The 20,052-nt window shown below is 40.8% G+C and overlaps 1 protein-coding gene across 1 annotated transcript; it reads left to right on the forward strand.

The window, feature by feature from the left end:
- Positions 1 to 17,962: 17,962 nt before the first annotated feature.
- On the forward strand, positions 17,963 to 19,414 carry LOC123713281 (membrane-bound alkaline phosphatase-like). The gene is made up of 2 exons (XM_045666885.1): positions 17,963 to 18,301; positions 18,380 to 19,414. Exons 1-2 carry the CDS (start codon positions 17,963 to 17,965, stop codon positions 19,412 to 19,414), a joined length of 1,374 nt encoding a protein of 457 aa, XP_045522841.1.
- The last annotated feature ends 638 nt before the right edge of the window (positions 19,415 to 20,052 follow it).

Genomic DNA, 20,052 nt, shown 5'->3' on the forward strand with positions numbered 1-20,052 from the left:
TTCACTAATCCAAAGCCAATAACAGTTAATCTTTTGAAAAAAACGCATTTATTAACAGTATTTTCGTAAAACCAAGAGAAATAGATAAACTAACACTATTTATTAACAGTTTCACTAATCCAAAGCCAATAACAGTTAATCTTTGAAAAAACGCATTTATTAACAGTATTTTCGTAAAACCAAGAGAAATAGATAAACTAACACTATTTATAAACAGTTTCACTAATCCAAAGCCAATAACAGTTAATCTTTTGAAAAAACGCATTTATTAACAGTATTTTCGTAAAACCAAGAGAATAGATAAACGAAAGAGATTTATAAACAGTTTCACTAATCCAAAGCCAATAACAGTTAATCTTTGAAAAAAACGCATTTATTAACAGTATTTTCGTAAAACCAAGAGAAATAGATAAACGAAAGAGATTTATAAACAGTTTCACTAATCCAAAGCCAATAACAGTTAATCTTCAGAAAAAACGCATTTATTAACAGTATTTTCGTAAAACCAAGAGAAATAGATAAACGAAAGAGATTTATAAACAGTTTCACTAATCCAAAGCCAATAACAGTTAATCTTTTGAAAAAAAACGCATTTATTAACAGTATTTTCGTAAAACCAAGAGAAATAGATAAACGAAAGAGATTTATAAACAGTTTCACTAATCCAAAGCCAATAACAGTTAATCTTTTGAAAAAACGCATTTATTAACAGTATTTTCGTAAAACTAAGAGAAATAGATAAACGAAAGAGATTTATAAACAGTTTCACTAATCCAAAGCCAATAACAGTTAATCTTCAGAAAAAACGCATTTATTAACAGTATTTTCGTAAAACCAAGAGAAATAGATAAACGAAAGAGATTTATAAACAGTTTCACTAATCCAAAGCCAATAACAGTTAATCTTTTGAAAAAACGCATTTATTAACAGTATTTTCGTAAAACCAAGGAGAAATAGATAAACGAAACCGATTTATAAACAGTTTCACTAATTTAAAGCCAATAACAGTTAATCTTTTGAAAAAACGCATTTATTAACAGTATTTTTGTAAAACCAAGGAGAAATAGAAAAACGAAACCGATTTATAAACAGTTTCACTAATCCAAAGCCAATAACAGTTAATCTTTTGAAAAAACGCATTTATTAACAGTATTTTCGTATAACCAAGGAGAAATAGATAAACGAAACCGATTTATAAACAGTTTCACTAATCCAAAGCCAATAACAGTTAATCTTTTGAAAAAACGCATTTATTAACAGTATTTTCGTAAAACCAAGAGAAATAGATAAACGAAAGAGATTTATAAACAGTTTCACTAATCCAAAGCCAATAACAGTTAATCTTTTGAAAAAACGCATTTATTAACAGTATTTTCGTAAAACCAAGAGAAATAGATAAACGAAAGAGATTTATAAACAGTTTCACTAATCCAAAGCCAATAACAGTTAATCTTTTGAAAAAACGCATTTATTAACAGTATTTTCGTAAAACCAAGAGAAATAGATAAACGAAAGAGATTTATAAACAGTTTCACTAATCCAAAGCCAATAACAGTTAATCTTTTGAAAAAACGCATTTATTAACAGTATTTTCGTAAAACCAAGAGAAATAGATAAACTAACACTATTTTTTAACAGTTTCACTAATCCAAAGCCAATAACAGTTAATCTTTTGAAAAAACGCATTTATTAACAGTATTTTCGTAAAACCAAGAGAAATAGATAAACTAACACTATTTATTAACAGTTTTACTAATCCAAAGCCAATAACAGTTAATCTTTTGAAAAAACGCATTAATTAACAGTATTTTCGTAAAACCAAGAGAAATAGATAAACTAACACTATTTATTAACAGTTTCACTAATCCAAAGCCAATAACAGTTAATCCTTTGAACAAACGCATTTATTAACAGTATTTTCGTAAAATCAAGAAGAAATAGATAAACGAAAGAGATTTATAAACTGTTTCACTAATCCAGAGCCAATAACAGTTAATCTTTTGAAAAAACGCATTTATTAACAGTATTTTCGTAAAACCAAGAGAAATAGATAAACGAAAGAGATTTATAAACAGTTTCACTAATCCAAAGCCAATAACAGTTAATCTTTTGAAAAAACGCATTTATTAACAGTATTTTCGTAAAACCAAGGAGAAATAGATAAACGAAACCGATTTATAAACAGTTTCACTAATCCAAAGCCAATAACAGTTAATCTTTTGAAAAAACGCATTTATTAACAGTATTTTCGTAAAACCAAGAGAAATAGATAAACTAACACTATTTATTAACAGTATCACTAATCCAAAGCCAATAACAGTTAATCTTTTGAACAAACGCATTTATTAACAGTATTTTCGTAAAATCAAGAAGAAATAGATAAACGAAAAAGATTTATAAACAGTTTCACTAATCCAGAGCCAATAATAGTTAATCTTTTGAAAAAACGCATTTATTAACAGTATTTTCGTAAAACCAAGAGAAATAGATAAACTAACACTATTTATTAACAGTATCACTAATCCAAAGCCAATAACAGTTAATCTTTTGAACAAACGCATTTATTAACAGTATTTTCGTAAAATCAAGAAGAAATAGATAAACGAAAGAGATTTATAAACAGTTTCACTAATCCAGAGCCAATAACAGTCAATCTTTTGAAAAAAACGCATTTATTAACAGTATTTTCGTAAAACCAAGAGAAATAGATAAACTAACACTATTTATTAACAGTTTCACTAATCCAAAGCCAATAACAGTTACTCTTTTGAAAAAACGCATTTATTAACAGTATTTTCGTAAAACCAAGAGAAATAGATAAACGAAAGAGATTTATAAACAGTTTCACTAATCCAAAGCCAATAACAGTTAATCTTTTGAAAAAACGCATTTATTAACAGTATTTTCGTAAAACCAAGAGAAATAGATAAACGAAAGAGATTTATAAACAGTTTCACTAATCCAAAGCCAATAACAGTTAATCTTTTGAAAAAACGCATTTATTAACAGTATTTTCGTAAAACCAAGAGAAATAGATAAACTAACACTATTTATTAACAGTTTCACTAATCCAAAGCCAATAACAGTTAATCTTTTGAAAAAACGCATTTATTAACAGTATTTTCGTAAAACCAAGAGAAATAGATAAACTAACACTATTTATTAACAGTTTCACTAATCCAAAGCCAATAACAGTTAATCTTTTGAAAAAACGCATTTATTAACAGTATTTTCGTAAAACCAAGAGAAATAGATAAACTAACACTATTTATAAACAGTTTCACTAATCCAAAGCCAATAACAGTTAATCTTTTGAAAAAACGCATTTATTAACAGTATTTTCGTAAAACCAAGAGAAATAGATAAACGAAAGAGATTTATAAACAGTTTCACTAATCCAAAGCCAATAACAGTTAATCTTTTGAAAAAACGCATTTATTAACAGTATTTTCGTAAAACCAAGAGAAATAGATAAACGAAAGAGATTTATAAACAGTTTCACTAATCCAAAGCCAATAACAGTTAATCTTCAGAAAAAACGCATTTATTAACAGTATTTTCGTAAAACCAAGAGAAATAGATAAACGAAAGAGATTTATAAACAGTTTCACTAATCCAAAGCCAATAACAGTTAATCTTTTGAAAAAACGCATTTATTAACAGTATTTTCGTAAAACCAAGAGAAATAGATAAACGAAAGAGATTTATAAACAGTTTCACTAATCCAAAGCCAATAACAGTTAATCTTTTGAAAAAACGCATTTATTAACAGTATTTTCGTAAAACTAAGAGAAATAGATAAACGAAAGAGATTTATAAACAGTTTCACTAATCCAAAGCCAATAACAGTTAATCTTCAGAAAAAACGCATTTATTAACAGTATTTTCGTAAAACCAAGAGAAATAGATAAACTAACACTACTTATTAACAGTTTCACTAATCCAAAGCCAATAACAGTTAATCTTTTGAAAAAACGCATTTATTAACAGTATTTTCGTAAAACCAAGGAGAAATAGATAAACGAAACCGATTTATAAACAGTTTCACTAATTTAAAGCCAATAACAGTTAATCTTTTGAAAAAACGCATTTATTAACAGTATTTTTGTAAAACCAAGGAGAAATAGAAAAACGAAACCGATTTATAAACAGTTTCACTAATCCAAAGCCAATAACAGTTAATCTTTTGAAAAAACGCATTTATTAACAGTATTTTCGTATAACCAAGGAGAAATAGATAAACGAAACCGATTTATAAACAGTTTCACTAATCCAAAGCCAATAACAGTTAATCTTTTGAAAAAACGCATTTATTAACAGTATTTTCGTAAAACCAAGAGAAATAGATAAACGAAAGAGATTTATAAACAGTTTCACTAATCCAAAGCCAATAACAGTTAATCTTTTGAAAAAACGCATTTATTAACAGTTTTTTCGTAAAACCAAGAGAAATAGATAAACTAACACTATTTATTAACAGTTTCACTAATCCAAAGCCAATAACAGTTAATATATTGAAAAATCGCATTTATTAACAGTATTTTCGTAAAACCAAGAGAAATAGATAAACTAACACTATTTATTAACAGTTTCACTAATCCAAAGCCAATAACAGGTAATCTTTTGAAAAAACGCATTTATTAACAGTATTTTCGTAAAACCAAGGAGAAATAGATAAACTAACACTATTTATTAACAGTTTCACTAATCCAAAGCCAATAACAGTTAATCTTTTGAAAAAACGCATTTATTAACAGTATTTTCGTAAAACCAAGAGAAATAGATAAACTAACACTATTTATTAACAGTTTCACTAATCCAAAGCCAATAACAGTTAATCTTTTGAAAAAACGTATTTATTAACAGTATTTTCGTAAAACCAAGAGAAATAGATAAACTAACACTATTTATTAACAGTTTCACTAATCCAAAGCCAATAACAGTTAATCTTCAGAAAAAACGCATTTATTAACAGTATTTTCGTAAAACCAAGAGAAATAGATAAACGAAAGAGATTTATAAACAGTTTCACTAATCCAAAGCCAATAACAGTTAATCTTTTGAAAAAACGCATTTATTAACAGTATTTTCGTAAAACCAAGGAGAAATAGATAAACGAAACCGATTTATAAACAGTTTCACTAATCCAAAGCCAATAACAGTTAATCTTTTGAAAAAACGCATTTATTAACAGTATTTTCGTAAAACCAAGGAGAAATAGATAAACGAAACCGATTTCGATTCGATTCGAGGCAAAAGTGTCAGCGCGCCAAAATACAACGCCACACATCAAGTCGATTATCAATTTTTTCACCAACCGAACGATTCGAACACGTTCACATCGATATCGTTGGTCCGCTACGTACCGCGGTCAGCGGTCATCGACACCTCGTGACAATCGACGTGACGTGATCGACAGAGCAACGAGATGGACCGAAGCATACCCACTATGCGAAATATCAGCTGAAGACATCGCCAAAGCGGTATACGAAGGTAGGATTTCCCGTTTCGGTTGTCCTGTAACAATAACAACGGACCAAGGACGCCAATTCGAAAGCAGAGTATTTGCATCTCTTTCTCGCTTACTGGGGATCGAAAAAACGCGTACAACTTCATACCACGCACACTGTAACGGTATCATCGAACGATGGCACCGTGTCCTTAAAGCCGCATTAAAAGCAAGACTACAGACCGCAAGAAGCTGGATCAACGAGCTACCAACCGTCCTACTCGGATTACGCGCCGCTATGCGAAGTGACACCGGCGTAAGCGCCGCCCAACTTACTTACGGATGCAACATACGCTTACCCGGTGATTTCTTATCAACGACCCGCAATGACGTCATCATGGACTCTGGCTACATCGATCAGCTACGCGACCCAATACGTAACCTGCAACCAATGCCGAGTCAACCACACAGCAACACAAAACCCATATTCGTACACCGCGACCTGCAAACATGTGAATACGTATTCGTACGCATAGACGCCGTAAAGAAGCCATTACAAGCACCTTACGACGGACCCTATCGCGTGCTGAAACGAGACAGCAAGATATTGACGCTGCAGTTACCTAACCGTGAAATGAATATCTCTATCGACAGACTCAAACCTGCCTACACTATCGCCGAGCAAGATGTGCCTATTGATACAACAACGAGTACCTGCAACAAGCAAATCACATCAAGTGCGAGCGAACTACATGAACCATCAAATAACCTGAAACATCAAAATGACAACAACCTGAAACAACAAGACACTGGGAACACCTCAATACCTACAAGAACAACTCGCCGAGGTCGCGTTATACGCCTGCCGGTACGCTTCGCTAGAGGGGGAATCCTGTAGGTGATTAGTACGTGTCGTAATGAAACAGAGATGTGTCCTGACAAGGACAGATGTAAACGTTATCGTCATGAAACAATAATTTGTTCTGAAAAGAACAGTTAATTGGCGTTATCGTTAGACCACGATATCGAACTGTTCTGTTTTTTTTATTTATTAATCTCGCTGTTGTCTTAAGGGCCTTTACAGCTCAGCTCGGGCTGTTTTGGCGAGCGGCGAGCGGCGGCGTTTTATCCCGCGGCTAGAGCAAGGGCGTCTCCTGTGAGACTCGGACCTCGGCTTGGGCCGTCGCGGGGCGGTCAATCGCCTGAAGGGCAGGACGGAAGCTCACTGGAGTGAGCGAAGTGCGAAGTAAAGGTCCTCGCCTTCCCCGGTGAAGGCGGTTTTTTACCCTAATCTGTGATTGGCTATTTTTATTATTTTTGGCCGCGCGGGCGGCTTTTAATTTATCGTTTACCGTAGCAAACGGATTGGATTAGGAGGTGGGGCCGGCGCGTACGTGGGCTTAGCTCCCGAGCCACGACGGACCGCATCGCGCCCCGCCGTGCGCCCAGACGCCGGTTTATGCGCCTTGAGGGCACGAGGGCACCCGCGATAATTCGCTGAGTGGCCCTGTTGCCCGCAAAGCACGCACGCCGCCGGCTCAGCGCACGGAAGCGTTCTTTTGCAGTCCACCGTGCCGTGGTCGCCTAGGCACTTTACGCACCGTGCCCTAGCGAAACAGTTACGGGCCGCGTGCCCGTAGAGTTGACAGCGGTGACACTGTCGTGTGAAGGAATGTTTGAGGGGGGTTTCAACCCTCAGCCCCGAGAGCTTGCAACAATCTCTCAGGCTAAATATCTTTTTCCCACTCGGGGTGGGATCGAGGACAACGAGTACCATGTCGTACTCTTCTTTTGTTGTTCTCTTGAGCATGCGGAATACATCAATTACGGGGTATCCCTGCTCGACAAGGTCCGATTGGACTATCCCGGAGTCTATCTCCTTTGGGATGCCCTTAATGACTACCCTTAGGACGCGCTCCTCGGGTAGGGGGAAGGTGTGGCCACCGATACATTCAGAGCGAAGGTATGAAGTTAGAAAGCGGTGGTGATCAGATGAAAAGACCTGAACGCAAAGGTTATCCCTTAGCGTTCGGGCCTTGTAATTTATCGACTTTGTGTCGAGAATTTTTGATAGGGCCGGCCAGGCGCCCTTGTCCCTAACGTATACGGGCGGGGGGGTTTTAATGCGGTCCGCGGGGGCGGAGGGCGCAGGTTTTCCCGATAAGAGGGAACTAAGATCCCTCTTCGGAGGGTTCGTGGCTTGGGTGGGCCTTTTAGCGGGAGGACCGCCGTTGGCCGAACGCTTTTTCTTCTTCCGGCCGACGGTTTGAAAGCCATCGCTCTCGGAAGATAATTTTATTGCGCCTTCGTCGGCCGCTACCGCCGGGGCGGATTGGGTCGACATGACCGAAGAGGGACGTGAATTTTGACCCGTCTCCTCATCGCTGGCGCTTCCCACTTCAGGGAGTGGCGCGAGCGCGAGCGAGAGCGGGTATCGGGTCGCGATGCCTTCACGGAGGCATTTTTCTTCGCCTTACGCGGCGATGGCGACGGCGAACGCGGTGAATCCGCGGTTACAGACTCGTTAAAAGCCCGCAATGCGTCGGGGAAGCGCTCTTGGAGAAAGAGCAGAATTCTTCTTATGTCAGGGGGTGGAACCCGGACGCCATTCTGAAGGCGGGAAGCCAACAGGTTGACGACGGGTGTGTGTACCTAGTTTGCCTAAGTGTGGAGAGTACCTAAGCTAGCGATTTTGCCCTACAATGTGGTGTGTCTCCGCTGGTGATAGCGGAGGTGTGGTTTGTCACCGACCTAACCAGCCTGTAGGAGATTGGGTATAAGAGCCCCTACGGATGTGACAGGACCCGTCCAACAGTGGACCTGTGTTTAGCCGGTTGCTAGAGAGTAGTTGGAGTACCTACTCCCCAATACGTGCCTACTGGGAGGCCCGGCCGCGCACAGGACTTGAAGGAAGCGGAGGGGCTGTTACGCGCCTTGAAAAAGGCACGGTGTATGCACCCCGGACAAAAACACTCCCGTACAAGGCGTTAACCAACATATAACCGTTTGGCACCATTAGGTGGCTATCTGAGGGCCGCAGGTAAACCCGCGTTCATAAATTGCAGCCTTCAACCCGATGTCCAAACACCGAAGACGCGAAGCGAACAATGAGAGGGCGGCAGGCAGCAAGGCAGCGGTCGGACAGCGCGTGCGCACTGTACAGCGGCAAGCGGCGATGACTCACACGGAGCGAGCGAGAGGGCACTACAGCACTGATGACTCACACGGAGAGAGCACTGAAGCAGACGTCCGCACGGGTCGGCGGTCGGAAGCGAAGTGAACTGTTCTGAGAAGAACACGTTCGTACCCTTCGACGGTTGCGCGCAGAAAAGGACAACTTTTTGCCGCGCCTCGATTTTCGCATCTTGGTACCACATGTTACCACTAGTGGCCAGTGTAGGATAATTTTTGTATATAAATCTACAGTTTTTAAAAATTAAACACATTCCATCTTCACCTCTTCTCAACGAATTATTAGGAAGTTTTATTTTAATCAAATAAGGACCAATCAACATAAACCCAAAAATAACCTGAATGTTAATGTTGTGATGACCACTTTAGTTAACTCTACAATTTCAGTGATTTAGTAGTTAATAATTGTAGCGATGTGATGATGATGATGTGTGATGTACTTATTATATAAAATAATTGTAATTCCAGTGAATTTCTAAAAAAAGTAAGTAATTATATCTCTTTTTCTAATATTTGGGTGTGATTGTGGTATTTATTTTACTAAGGTATTTAAAGTCAGTTTTTTATTATATTTTTCAATAAACCAACACGTGGGTGTGATAATGGTTTAGGTTAGTTTTACTTTAGGTTGAGTGGTCCTTATTTGGTTAAAATAAAACTTCCTAATAATTCGTTGAGAAGAGGTGAAGATGGAATGTGGAATGTGTTTAATTTTTAAAAACTGTAGATTTATATACAAAAATTATCCTACCTGGCCACTAGTGGTAACATGTGGTACCAAGATGCGAAGGGTGCGTAGACAATAAAATCGAGGCGCGGCAAAAAGTTGTCCTAACGGTAACGCAATTAACTGTTCTTTTCAGAACGAATTATTGTTTCTTGACGACACGTACTAATCACCTACAGGATTCCCCCTCTAGCGAAGCGTACCGGCAGGCGTATAACGCGGCCTCGGCGAGTTGTTCTTGTAGGTATTGAGTTGTTCCCAGTGTCTTGTTGTTTCAGGTTGTTGTCATTTTGATGTTTCAGGCTATTTGATGGTTCATGTAGTTCGCTCGCACTTGATGTGTTTTGCTTGTTGCAGGTACTCGTTGTTGTATCAGTAGGCACATCTTGCTCGGTGATAGTGTAGGCAGGTTTGAGTCTGTCGATAGAGATATTCATTTCACGGTTAGGTAACTGCAGCGTGAATATCTTGCTGTCTCGTTTCAGCACGCGATAGGGTCCGTCGTAAGGTGCTTGTAATGGCTTCTTTACGGCGTCTATGCGTACAAATACGTATTCACATGATTGTAGGTCGCGGTGAACGAATATGGGTTTTGGGTTGCTGTGTGGTTGACTCGGCATTGGTTGCAGGTTACGTATTGCGTCGCGCAGCTGATCGATGTAGCCAGAGTCCATGATGACGTCATTGCGGGTCGTTGATAAGAAATCACCGGGTAAGCGTATGTTGCAACCGTAGGTAAGCTGAGCGGCGCTTACGCCGGTGTCACTTCGCATAGCGGCGCGTAATCCGAGTAGGACGGTTGGGAGCTCGTTGATCCAGCTTCTTGCGGTCTGTAGTCTTGCTTTTAATGCGGCTTTAAGGACACGGTGCCATCGTTCGATGATACCGTTACACTGTGCGTGGTATGAAGTTGTACGCGTTTTTTCGATTCCTAGTAAGCGAGAAAGAGATGCAAATACTCTGCTTTCAAATTGGCGTCCTTGGTCCGTTGTTATTGTTACAGGACAACCGAAACGGGAAATCCAACCTTCGTATACCGCTTTGGCGACGTCTTCAGCTGATATTTCGCATAATGGGTATGCTTCGGGCCATCTTGTTGCTCTGTCGATCATTGTCACGAGGTATCGATGACCGCTGGCCGCGGTAGGTAGCGGACCAACGATATCGATGTGAACGTGTTCGAATCGTTCGGTTGGTGAAAAAATTGATAATTGACTTGATGTGTGGCGTTGTATTTTGGCGCGCTGACAATGTAGGCATACTTTTGCCCACTTGCCGACGTCTGCGTTCATTGAGGGCCAAAAGTAACGTTGCGTAATTAATTTTCTCGTAGTCTTGATTCCAGGGTGGCTAACGTTATGTACTGCGTTGAATGCGGTACGTCGGTATTCTTCTGGTAGGTACGGACGTAACTGTGAGGTTGAAGTTTCGCAGTGTAATTTGATATTTGAGACGGGCAGGTTGACTTTCTTGAAACATAAGTTGCTCTGTAGACTGAGTGCTTTAATGGTATCGCTATCGCGTTCTTGAGCTTCAGCAAGTAGATTGTAGTCAATCGGCGATGGACAGGTGATTGCTTCGACACGTGATAATGCATCTGCGGCTGCATTTTGAGATCCACTGACGTGTCGTATATCAGTGGTAAATTCGCTGATATAAAGTAGCTGTCGGGTGCGTCTCGGTGATCCGCTGTTTGTTTTTGTTTTTGTGTAAGCGAAAGTTAGCGGCTTGTGGTCGGTGAATATTATTATTTCTCGTCCCTCGAACATTTTGCGGAAATGTTTGACAGCCATGTAGATGGCGAGTAGCTCTCGATCGTAGGTACTGTAGCGAGTCTGTGCATCGGTGAATTTCTTCGAGAAATAGCCGAGTGGTTGCGATGAGTTGTTGATAAATTGGTTGAGTGCAGCACCAGCTGTTTTGTCGCTAGCGTCGCTGAATATAGCAAGTGTCGCCTGGTGAGACGGATGAGCAAGTAAAGCGGCGTTTTTTATGCTCTCTTTACATGCTTCATAAGCTTGCGTTGATTCAGTGGTCCAGTCGATCTTAGTTTTGTCACGCTTCTTGACGTTGTGCAGGTAGGTATTTAACGGCGCTTGTATGGTGGCGGCATCTTTGATATTTTCACGGTAAAAGTTTATCATACCGAGAAAACGTCGTAGTTCTTCTACGGTTTGTGGTTTTGGAAAATCTGTAATAGCTTGCACCTTCTCTTGGGGTGGCTGTATTCCTTCCGCTGTGACTTGGTGACCGAGGAATTTCACAGTTGGCTGGCCGAAAACACATTTTGATGGGTTGATGGTGATGCCGTATTCTTCTAGTCGCTGTAATACGATGCGTAGATGTTTTCGGTGCTCTTCCTCGTCGATTGATGCTATGAGTAGATCATCAATGAAAGGGAATACGAAGTCGAGTTCGCGCAGTACTTCGTGAATAAAGCGTTGGAAAGTCTGTCCGGCGTTCTTTAGACCAGGACACATGCGCGGAAACTCGAAAAGACCAAAAGGTGTGATGATGGCGGTTTTCTCCACATCTTGCTCGCTGACTGGCAGTTGTTGGTACGCGTGATTGAGATCGAGTGTGGAGAAAATTTTCTTCCCTGCGAGTTGGTATGTGAAGTCACGTATGCGTGGTATGGGATACCGATCGGGCTTGGTTATGGCGTTGAGTCTTCGGTAATCGCCACACACGCGTAGGTCTCCATTCTTCTTTGGCACGACGTGAAGAGGTGATGCCCAAGGGCTTTTGCTTGGTCTGCATAACCCTTGATCGATCATGTTTTGGAATTCCTTCCTGACCATTTCGTAACGATGCGGTGCAATGGGGCGTGGCTTGCAGTGAAGGGGCGGTCCATTTGTTTCAATGAAGTGTTCAACGGAATGTTTGGGACTAAGCTTCATTGAAGTGATTCTGGTTGTGCCTGGGAAATCTTCTAGTATGCTGTGGTAATTTTGCTCAATGTCAATACTACGAACTGTAGGTATGTCTGCAGTACTGAGTTGAGCGTTTGTTACCAGTTTTGTTTTCCCGTCGATCAGTCTTCTGTTTTTTACGTCGACAATGAGGTGGTGGTACTGCAAGAAATCTGCTCCCAGGATTGCCTTAGACACATCTGCTACGACGAATTTCCATGTGTATGGTCTTCGGAGGTTAAGATCGAGTTGGAGTGACTTCTCTCCGTATGTTGGAATGACCGTGTTGTTGGCGGCGTAGAGTTGAAATGGCAGTGGTTTTTCACGTGAGCCTTTTGTCTTTGGTAGCACGGAGATATTGGCTCCTGTGTCGACCAAAAAGGTAAGTTTCGTTACCCTGTCGGTAACGAAAAGGCGGTGTGATGATTCGGTAACGCCGGTTCCCGCCGCGGCCAGCGTTACTTTTAGTTTTCCGACTGGTTTATGGGCTTGAAACTGCATGGTGGTGTGCATTTCTTCGCGTCCATACCGTAGCGATGATGGTAATAGCAGTACGGCATTGGAGATTTTTTCCGGCTTCGATCTTCCATCTGTGACTCTCGTCGGTTTTCGTTGCGATTTGTTGATGTGTTCCGCGAGCGTGATTGTGAATGTGAATGGTGGCGAGAACGACTGTTGCGGTAGTTGTCGCGCGGTTGTACTCGTAGCTCGGCAACTTCCAAAGACAACCTTCTTATTTCACCGATGAGGGTGTCGATGGTTGGTTGTTCTAGAATTGGTGGCGATGCTACAGGTGTGAAAGGCGTTGCGACGGCAGCGATGTGTTGCGACGGCGTGTGGACTTTCATCATCTTGTCCGCGAGCAAGGTCAGGTCGTCAAGCGTCGTTTTGTTTTTAAACGCTTCGCTGACGGCTAGCACGGAACGAATGTGTGGCGGCAGATGCTCGAGCCACATCATTTTGATGGTGCTCTCGGGAAATTTGTCCTTGTTAAGCTGCTTCATTTGCCTCATCAGCTGGCTGGGTTTCTGGTCTCCAAGCTCAACTTGCGACAGTAGCTTCTTCGTTTGTGCGCTGTTAGATTCTTCGTATAGCGATATTAAACGGTCTTTAATGGCGTTGTAGTAATCTGCTTCCGGCGGCGAGCAAATGAGATCAGCGATGTTTTGGATATCTTGCTTTTCAAGCTGTGCGATGACCATCTGGGCGAGCTGGGCCTGGCTTCGTTTCAGATCGGCGGTTGCTGCTTCGAAACTGCAGAACCAGAGGAGCGGCTGGTCGCGCCAGAATGGTGGGACACGGAGCGACAGTGAGATACCGGAGACTTCTTGGCTCGACGGTTGTGATGAAACTTGACGCTCTGCACCGGAATTTTCTGTGTTCGTCATCTTCAATTTTTTTGGTGTTCTTCTCGGGGTCACCACTTTAGGGTGGTTTTTACTTTAGGTTGAGTGGTCCTTATTTGGTTAAAATAAAACTTCCTAATAATTCGTTGAGAAGAGGTGAAGATGGAATGTGGAATGTGTTTAATTTTTAAAAACTGTAGATTTATATACAAAAATTATCCTACCTGGCCACTAGTGGTAACATGTGGTACCAAGATGCGAAGGGTGCGTAGACAATAAAATCGAGGCGCGGCAAAAAGTTGTCCTAACGGTAACGCAATTAACTGTTCTTTTCAGAACGAATTATTGTTTCATGACGACACGTACTAATCACCTACAATGGTTTCTTTTTCATGTCAGTGATAATAATAGCCTTTAGCTGGATCAGCTAATTCTAACGTAGAAAGTTTCTCCCAATCAGGTAAATCAATTCTGTCACAAGGTAGAATATCAGTGAGTGACCGTAACACATAAGCATTAAAAGATGCAGAGATCACAACATCATCCCCAACTGTGTACGATTGTCTCCAAGAAAGGACATAGTTGGGAGCGCCAGTATTCTTGAAACAGCAAGTAGAAAATTGTTAATTAAACTTTTTGTCGGACACAGAACAGAGTATCAACGACTAAACCTTCAAAATGAAACGGATGAATTACGTGAGATATTGTCGGAAACAGATTAGAGGCAGTGCATAAACATCTTAAACACTCGGGCTCACAACAAATTCAATAACTGCTAAGTCATACAAATAAAAAAGTTTAAAAAACTAGAACAGAACACCAATAGACATCTGTCAAAAATCGCGACTTTAAATGACACACCGGATACTTGTCAAAACGTCACTGTCATCAATCTATCAAAACAAAACTTGGATAAACACACCATCGAGGTATTAAATAGAGGCTTAAATTTTGCAACGGCACCGCGGAAAATTCTTTACGAAGAAATAAATAGTTACGTAGAGGATTACGATACCAAAGGATGAGGCTGAAATCATACGGCAAGACATCTCGTGCATACTGCGGGCAAGCAAACCGCCAAAGAAAAATCTCACTTTCGCTGAAACAAAGGCTCTCGCTGAGCTAAAGGCGAACGAAGATTTGGTAGTACTCCGAGCTGACAAAGGGAGCGCAACCGTTGTTATGGATACGTCGGAATACGAAAGCAAGATGGCTTTCCTCTTAAACGATGTCAATACCCATAAAATAGTCGATAAAGAAGCCCACAAACAAGGTAATAAAACAAACATCTAGCCTCCTTACTAAATATTCTAAAACACTGTCACTTGAAGTTAAATCTTTAACAACAGTCTCCGTAAAACCTCCAAAAATATGGTTAAAAAACACAACAATCCTTTAAGACCCATAGTCAGTCATATCTACTCACCCACATACAAATTAGCCAAACACTTAGTTTTAATATTATCCCCTCTCAGGTGGCACACTAGCGCTTATGTTAAGGACTCTTACCACTTTGTGGAAACATTGACAGTTCTCAAATTACTCCTCAATGAAACCATGGTGAGTTTTGACATTGAGTCACTATTTACAAACTTACCACTAAATGACTGCCTAGATATAATTGCAAAAAGACTTAGTGAACAGAACATGTCACCAGATTATGTAGATATTGTAAAACACTGCCTCACATCAGGATACTTAATGTGAGTTCTATGTGCATGTTGATGGAGTAGCCATGGGTTCTCCGGTGTCACCTATAATTGCTGACATCTTCATGGAGGACTTTGAGGAGAGAGCTCTGGGCAATGCCCTAGTTAAACTTAGACTGTACAAGAGATATACCGATGACACATTTGTAGTACTCCCCAATGACAAAATATCTGCATTTCTAGCACATTTAAATTCAATACACAACAACATTAAATTTACTGTTGAACAAGAGAACAACAACTGTCTGCCCTTTTTGGATATTTTAATTATACGCAAAGCAGAAGGCACACTAGGTCACACAATACACAGGAAGGCAACCCACACAGATAGGTACCTCAATGGTGAATCCCACCACCACCCTTCACAACTGCTTTGACAGAAAGTTAAATGTTTGTTCCAGATAGCCCAAAGTGTTTGTGATGCTACCCACCTCGAGGAGGAACTACAGAATGTAAAACAGGTGCTACACCAAAACAAGCTGCGTATCCCCTGGCTGTATCTCAGAAACAAAAACAAGACACAAACAGTTCCCCGCCAGCCAGCCTACCTGCCATATGTAAAGGGAGTTACAAATAGAATTAGCCAGATCCTAAAACGAGCTTCTATTAATACAATTTTCAAGCTACACAAGAAGATTCAGCAATTCCTAAGACCAATCAACAGTAACACCCCATTGCAATATGCAGGTATATACAAACTGGATTGCGACTGTGGCCTGTCTTAGATAGGGCAAACTAAACGCAATATGTCCAGCAGACTAGACGACACACAAAATCAGCAGTCTGTGAACACACACTAGATAAGCCTAATGACTACATAAGCTTTGACCAACCGAAAGTACTTGCGAAAGAAAACAGATTCTTCCCAAGATTGGTACGCGAAGCCATTGAAATAAAAAAACACCCGAATTTCAATAGAGAAGACGGCCTAAAATGATCAAATACCTGGGATACAATAATATCCAAATTAAAACCCCAAGACAAACAACCCGCGAAAATAGAGGACACCGCGAGTCATTTCTGCAAAAACCGTCATCTTTTAGTCTATACCAACTCCGGGGAAATAAATACAGATAACACAACTTCCTCTGCAGCTGTGATACTTTTGACATTCAACACCTTTTGTCTTCAGTCACCGTGACCACGCACGCGAAACGTCGAAAAAAATTTAAAATTATGTAAATAATTATAAGTTTTTAATAATAATACACAGCTTCAATCCGTTGAAAGTGTTTCCTTAATTTCTTATAAGTTAAAAATATATAAAGGCATCGCTGAATAGACCATTTAGAAACTAAGCTAAGGTCGCACTATCGTAATTTGTAAGACAAACAATTCTGATCCAGGAGGACTATTAATTCGAATTCTGAGTTACACAGAGCTACACCTCACCTATGTTTGGTGCAAGCGAGATTAAAAATTAAATACAACTTAAATAAAAAATATATAAAATTCAATTGGGCTGCCGTCGTGTGGTAACTAAATGAATCACGAACTAATTACGGTTCAAATTAATAATTCCATTGCGCCCTTAAAAAACCACTGCACTCTTGTACTCTTTCGGACGCATTTCATAGTAATTAACGAATCAGATGAGCCCGTTGACTTTCTAGTCAGCATTCACAATGTTCATGTTGACTGTTAATTTTCCTATTTACGGAAATATTTAGTGTAATTTTCGTTTCGCATGTTTAGGAAGTTTTGATTGCTTATTAATAACTTGTATAGAATCGGTTGGCCAGTATGGATGATTAATAAATTGAGTATGAAGATGGAGTCAGCTTATTCAAGGCTTGAAGGGAAAGGCTAAATTAGCCACCAAAAAGCTTGGTGTGCTCAGCAAAGCGAGACGGTACTGCTACTCCGGGCCACAGCTTGCAGCTCTATAAAGCGCAAATATGGCCCCACATGGAATACTATTCTCACCTCTAGGCGGGGCCTCCCCGGTACCAGCTTCTTCCACTATTCAACAAAGAGCGGTTCGATTCGTCGATGACCAATCCCTCTTGGAGCGGCTTGATCCTTTGGCGTTGCGTAGAGCTGTGAGGTCACTCTGCATTTTATACTGCATTTATCCTAACCTAGAGTTTTCAGAGGAGTTGTTCGAATTAATACCTGCTACTAAGTTTTGTCATCGGATGACGAGGCAGAATACAAAATTCCACCCGTATCACCTCGACGTCCGCCGTTCCACAACTTAGCTCTCCTAAGGCAATTTTTGCCACGCACCACCGCTATGTGGAACCAGCTGCCCACTGAAGTATTTCCAAACCAATTCGACTTATAGTCCTTCAATAAAAGAGCGTACCAATTCCTAAAAGGCCGGCAACGCACTCGTGAGCCCTCTGGCATTGAGAATGTCCATTGGCGGCGGTATCACTTAACATCAGGTGACCCTCCTGCCCTTTTTCCACCTGTTCTATAAAAAAAAGGAAACAATTAATTATATTATGTAATATTCCACATAGTAATAGCTACGGGCTGCCTTGACTTAACTTTATAAAATAGACATTGGAATTTGAGTTTTTCAAAAATTATCAGATATTAATAGCATAATAAACGTAAGATAAAGCGCTATCGTTGGCCTTATAAATAGAACCGTGCAGAGTATGAGGCACAACATAGCCATGTACACGGGAACGTTCACAGCGTTGGTTCTGGTGGGCTTCCTTGCGCTCGCCACCGCAGATAGCTATCACCCTGACGAGCCAGGGTCAGTGCGAGGTACGGTACGAAGTGACGAGCTCTCTGCATCCTTTTGGCAGGCTCAGGCGCAGGCGACCGTAAAGCGTCGCGCTGGAACCAAGACAGGTCCCGCCGCGCGTAATGTCATCTTATTCCTGGGCGACGGCATGTCCGTGCCTACGCTTGCTGCCGCGCGGACGCTACTGGGGCAACGTCGCGGGTATACTGGAGAGGAAGCAGAGCTCTCCTTCGAATCCTTCCCGACTTCTGGTTTGAGTAAGGTTTGTATTATTAAAAAAAATGCACAATGTATTTTTATTCAAAATAAAAAAAAACTGAAAGGTATGTGTATGTTGCAGACGTACTGTGTAAATGCTCAAGTCGCAGACTCCGCGTGCTCGGCGACGGCATACTTATGCGGTGTGAAAGCAAACCAAGGAACCCTGGGCGTGTCGGCTTCTGTACCGCGTTCGGATTGCGGTGCGTCTCTAGAGCCTACTGCCCGACTACAGTCTATCGCCGCGTGGGCGTTGGCGGATGGCCGCGATGCAGGCCTCGTAACCACCACTCGGGTGACGCATGCGTCGCCAGCCGCTACCTTCGCACGAGCCGCCAACCGCAACTGGGAAAATGATGCCAGTGTGCGTGCTGACGGGGCCGACCCGCAGCAATGTCCCGATATTGCAACGCAACTTATCACTGAAAATCCTGGTCGCCAGTTTAAGGTAATACTAGGAGGAGGACGACGCGAATTTTTACCAAGGCATGTTGTGGATGAAGAGGGATCGAATGGAACTAGGACCGACGGACGCAACTTAATAGACGAATGGCGGTCTGACAAGATTGAACGTAATGTTACACATAGCTACGTTTGGAATCGAGAGCAACTGTTAAGCGCCAATGCAACAATGCCGGAATATCTGATAGGTTTATTCGAGAGCAGCCACTTGCGCTACAACATGCTCACCAATCCGACTACCGAGCCTTCTCTGGCTGAACTGACCGAAGTTGCTATACGAATGCTACAGAGAAACGATAAGGGTTTCTTTCTGTTTGTCGAAGGTGGACGCATAGACTACGCCCATCACAGCAACTACGCGGAACTGGCACTGGATGAGACGATCGAACTCAGTGCAGCGGTGTCGCGTGCGGCTGAGTTATTGGATGAAAGAGACTCGTTGCTCGTGGTAACGGCGGACCACGCTCACGTCATGTCCTACAATGGTTACGCAGCACGTGGAAGCAACATACTGGGCACGGCAAGAGCCGCTGACCGAGACGGCGTGCCGTACATGACACTCTCCTATACCAATGGACCTGGATTTCGAGCTCACGTTGAAGGAAAACGTGTAGACATCACAACGGAGGGAAAATACGGTGAGGAATATATTTGATACTAGTAGCCAAGTAATCATTAAATATGAAACCAAAATATAATAATTATTATATATTGTAATCCTATAGGATCCATACAGTGGAGGTCTCACGTGGACGTCCCGCTGTCGTCAGAAACGCACGGCGGCGATGACGTTGCAGTTTTCGCGAGGGGACCGCAGCACGCTTTGTTCTCGGGCCTCTACGAACAAAATGCCATTCCGCCAGATATAGAAATGATCATATAATAAATTGATATAATTTAACAGATGAAATTAAATATATAATAAATAATGATGATAATTATTATTGTGTATTCATGTAACATTTTTTTTTGTAAATTGTCATTCTTACGCTGATGTATGTTAAGAATTGGGGACAGTTAAAGAGAAACATACTTTCCTCTCTAATTATGAGAAATAAATGATATGCTTATGAATGCCACAGACCCTTAAACTTAAAATGTTTATTCCTTATCGCCATTCCATACTACTCCTATCAAATACTACATTTATGACGTACTTGTGATATAAACTATGTTAGTTATATGCGATATAAACTAATTGCCATCCAACGTTGATGCAATACGTCCAGTTTTAGGTGATCTTATGATAAATCATTCGCATAAAATGCTTGTGAAAAAGAGATGATCATTTCT

The sequence above is a fragment of the Pieris brassicae genome, chromosome 8 (genome assembly GCF_905147105.1).
Source record: "Pieris brassicae chromosome 8, ilPieBrab1.1, whole genome shotgun sequence".
NCBI lineage: Eukaryota > Metazoa > Arthropoda > Insecta > Lepidoptera > Pieridae > Pieris > Pieris brassicae.

Bases quoted from the DNA above. Each gene is read 5' to 3' on its own strand.
- LOC123713281 (XM_045666885.1), top strand. From the start codon at position 17,963: ATGTACACGGGAACGTTCACAGCGTTGGTTCTGGTGGGCTTCCTTGCG. The intron at 18,302-18,379 runs GTTTGTATTATT...TGTATGTTGCAG, and splicing joins CGACTTCTGGTTTGAGTAAG to ACGTACTGTGTAAATGCTCA.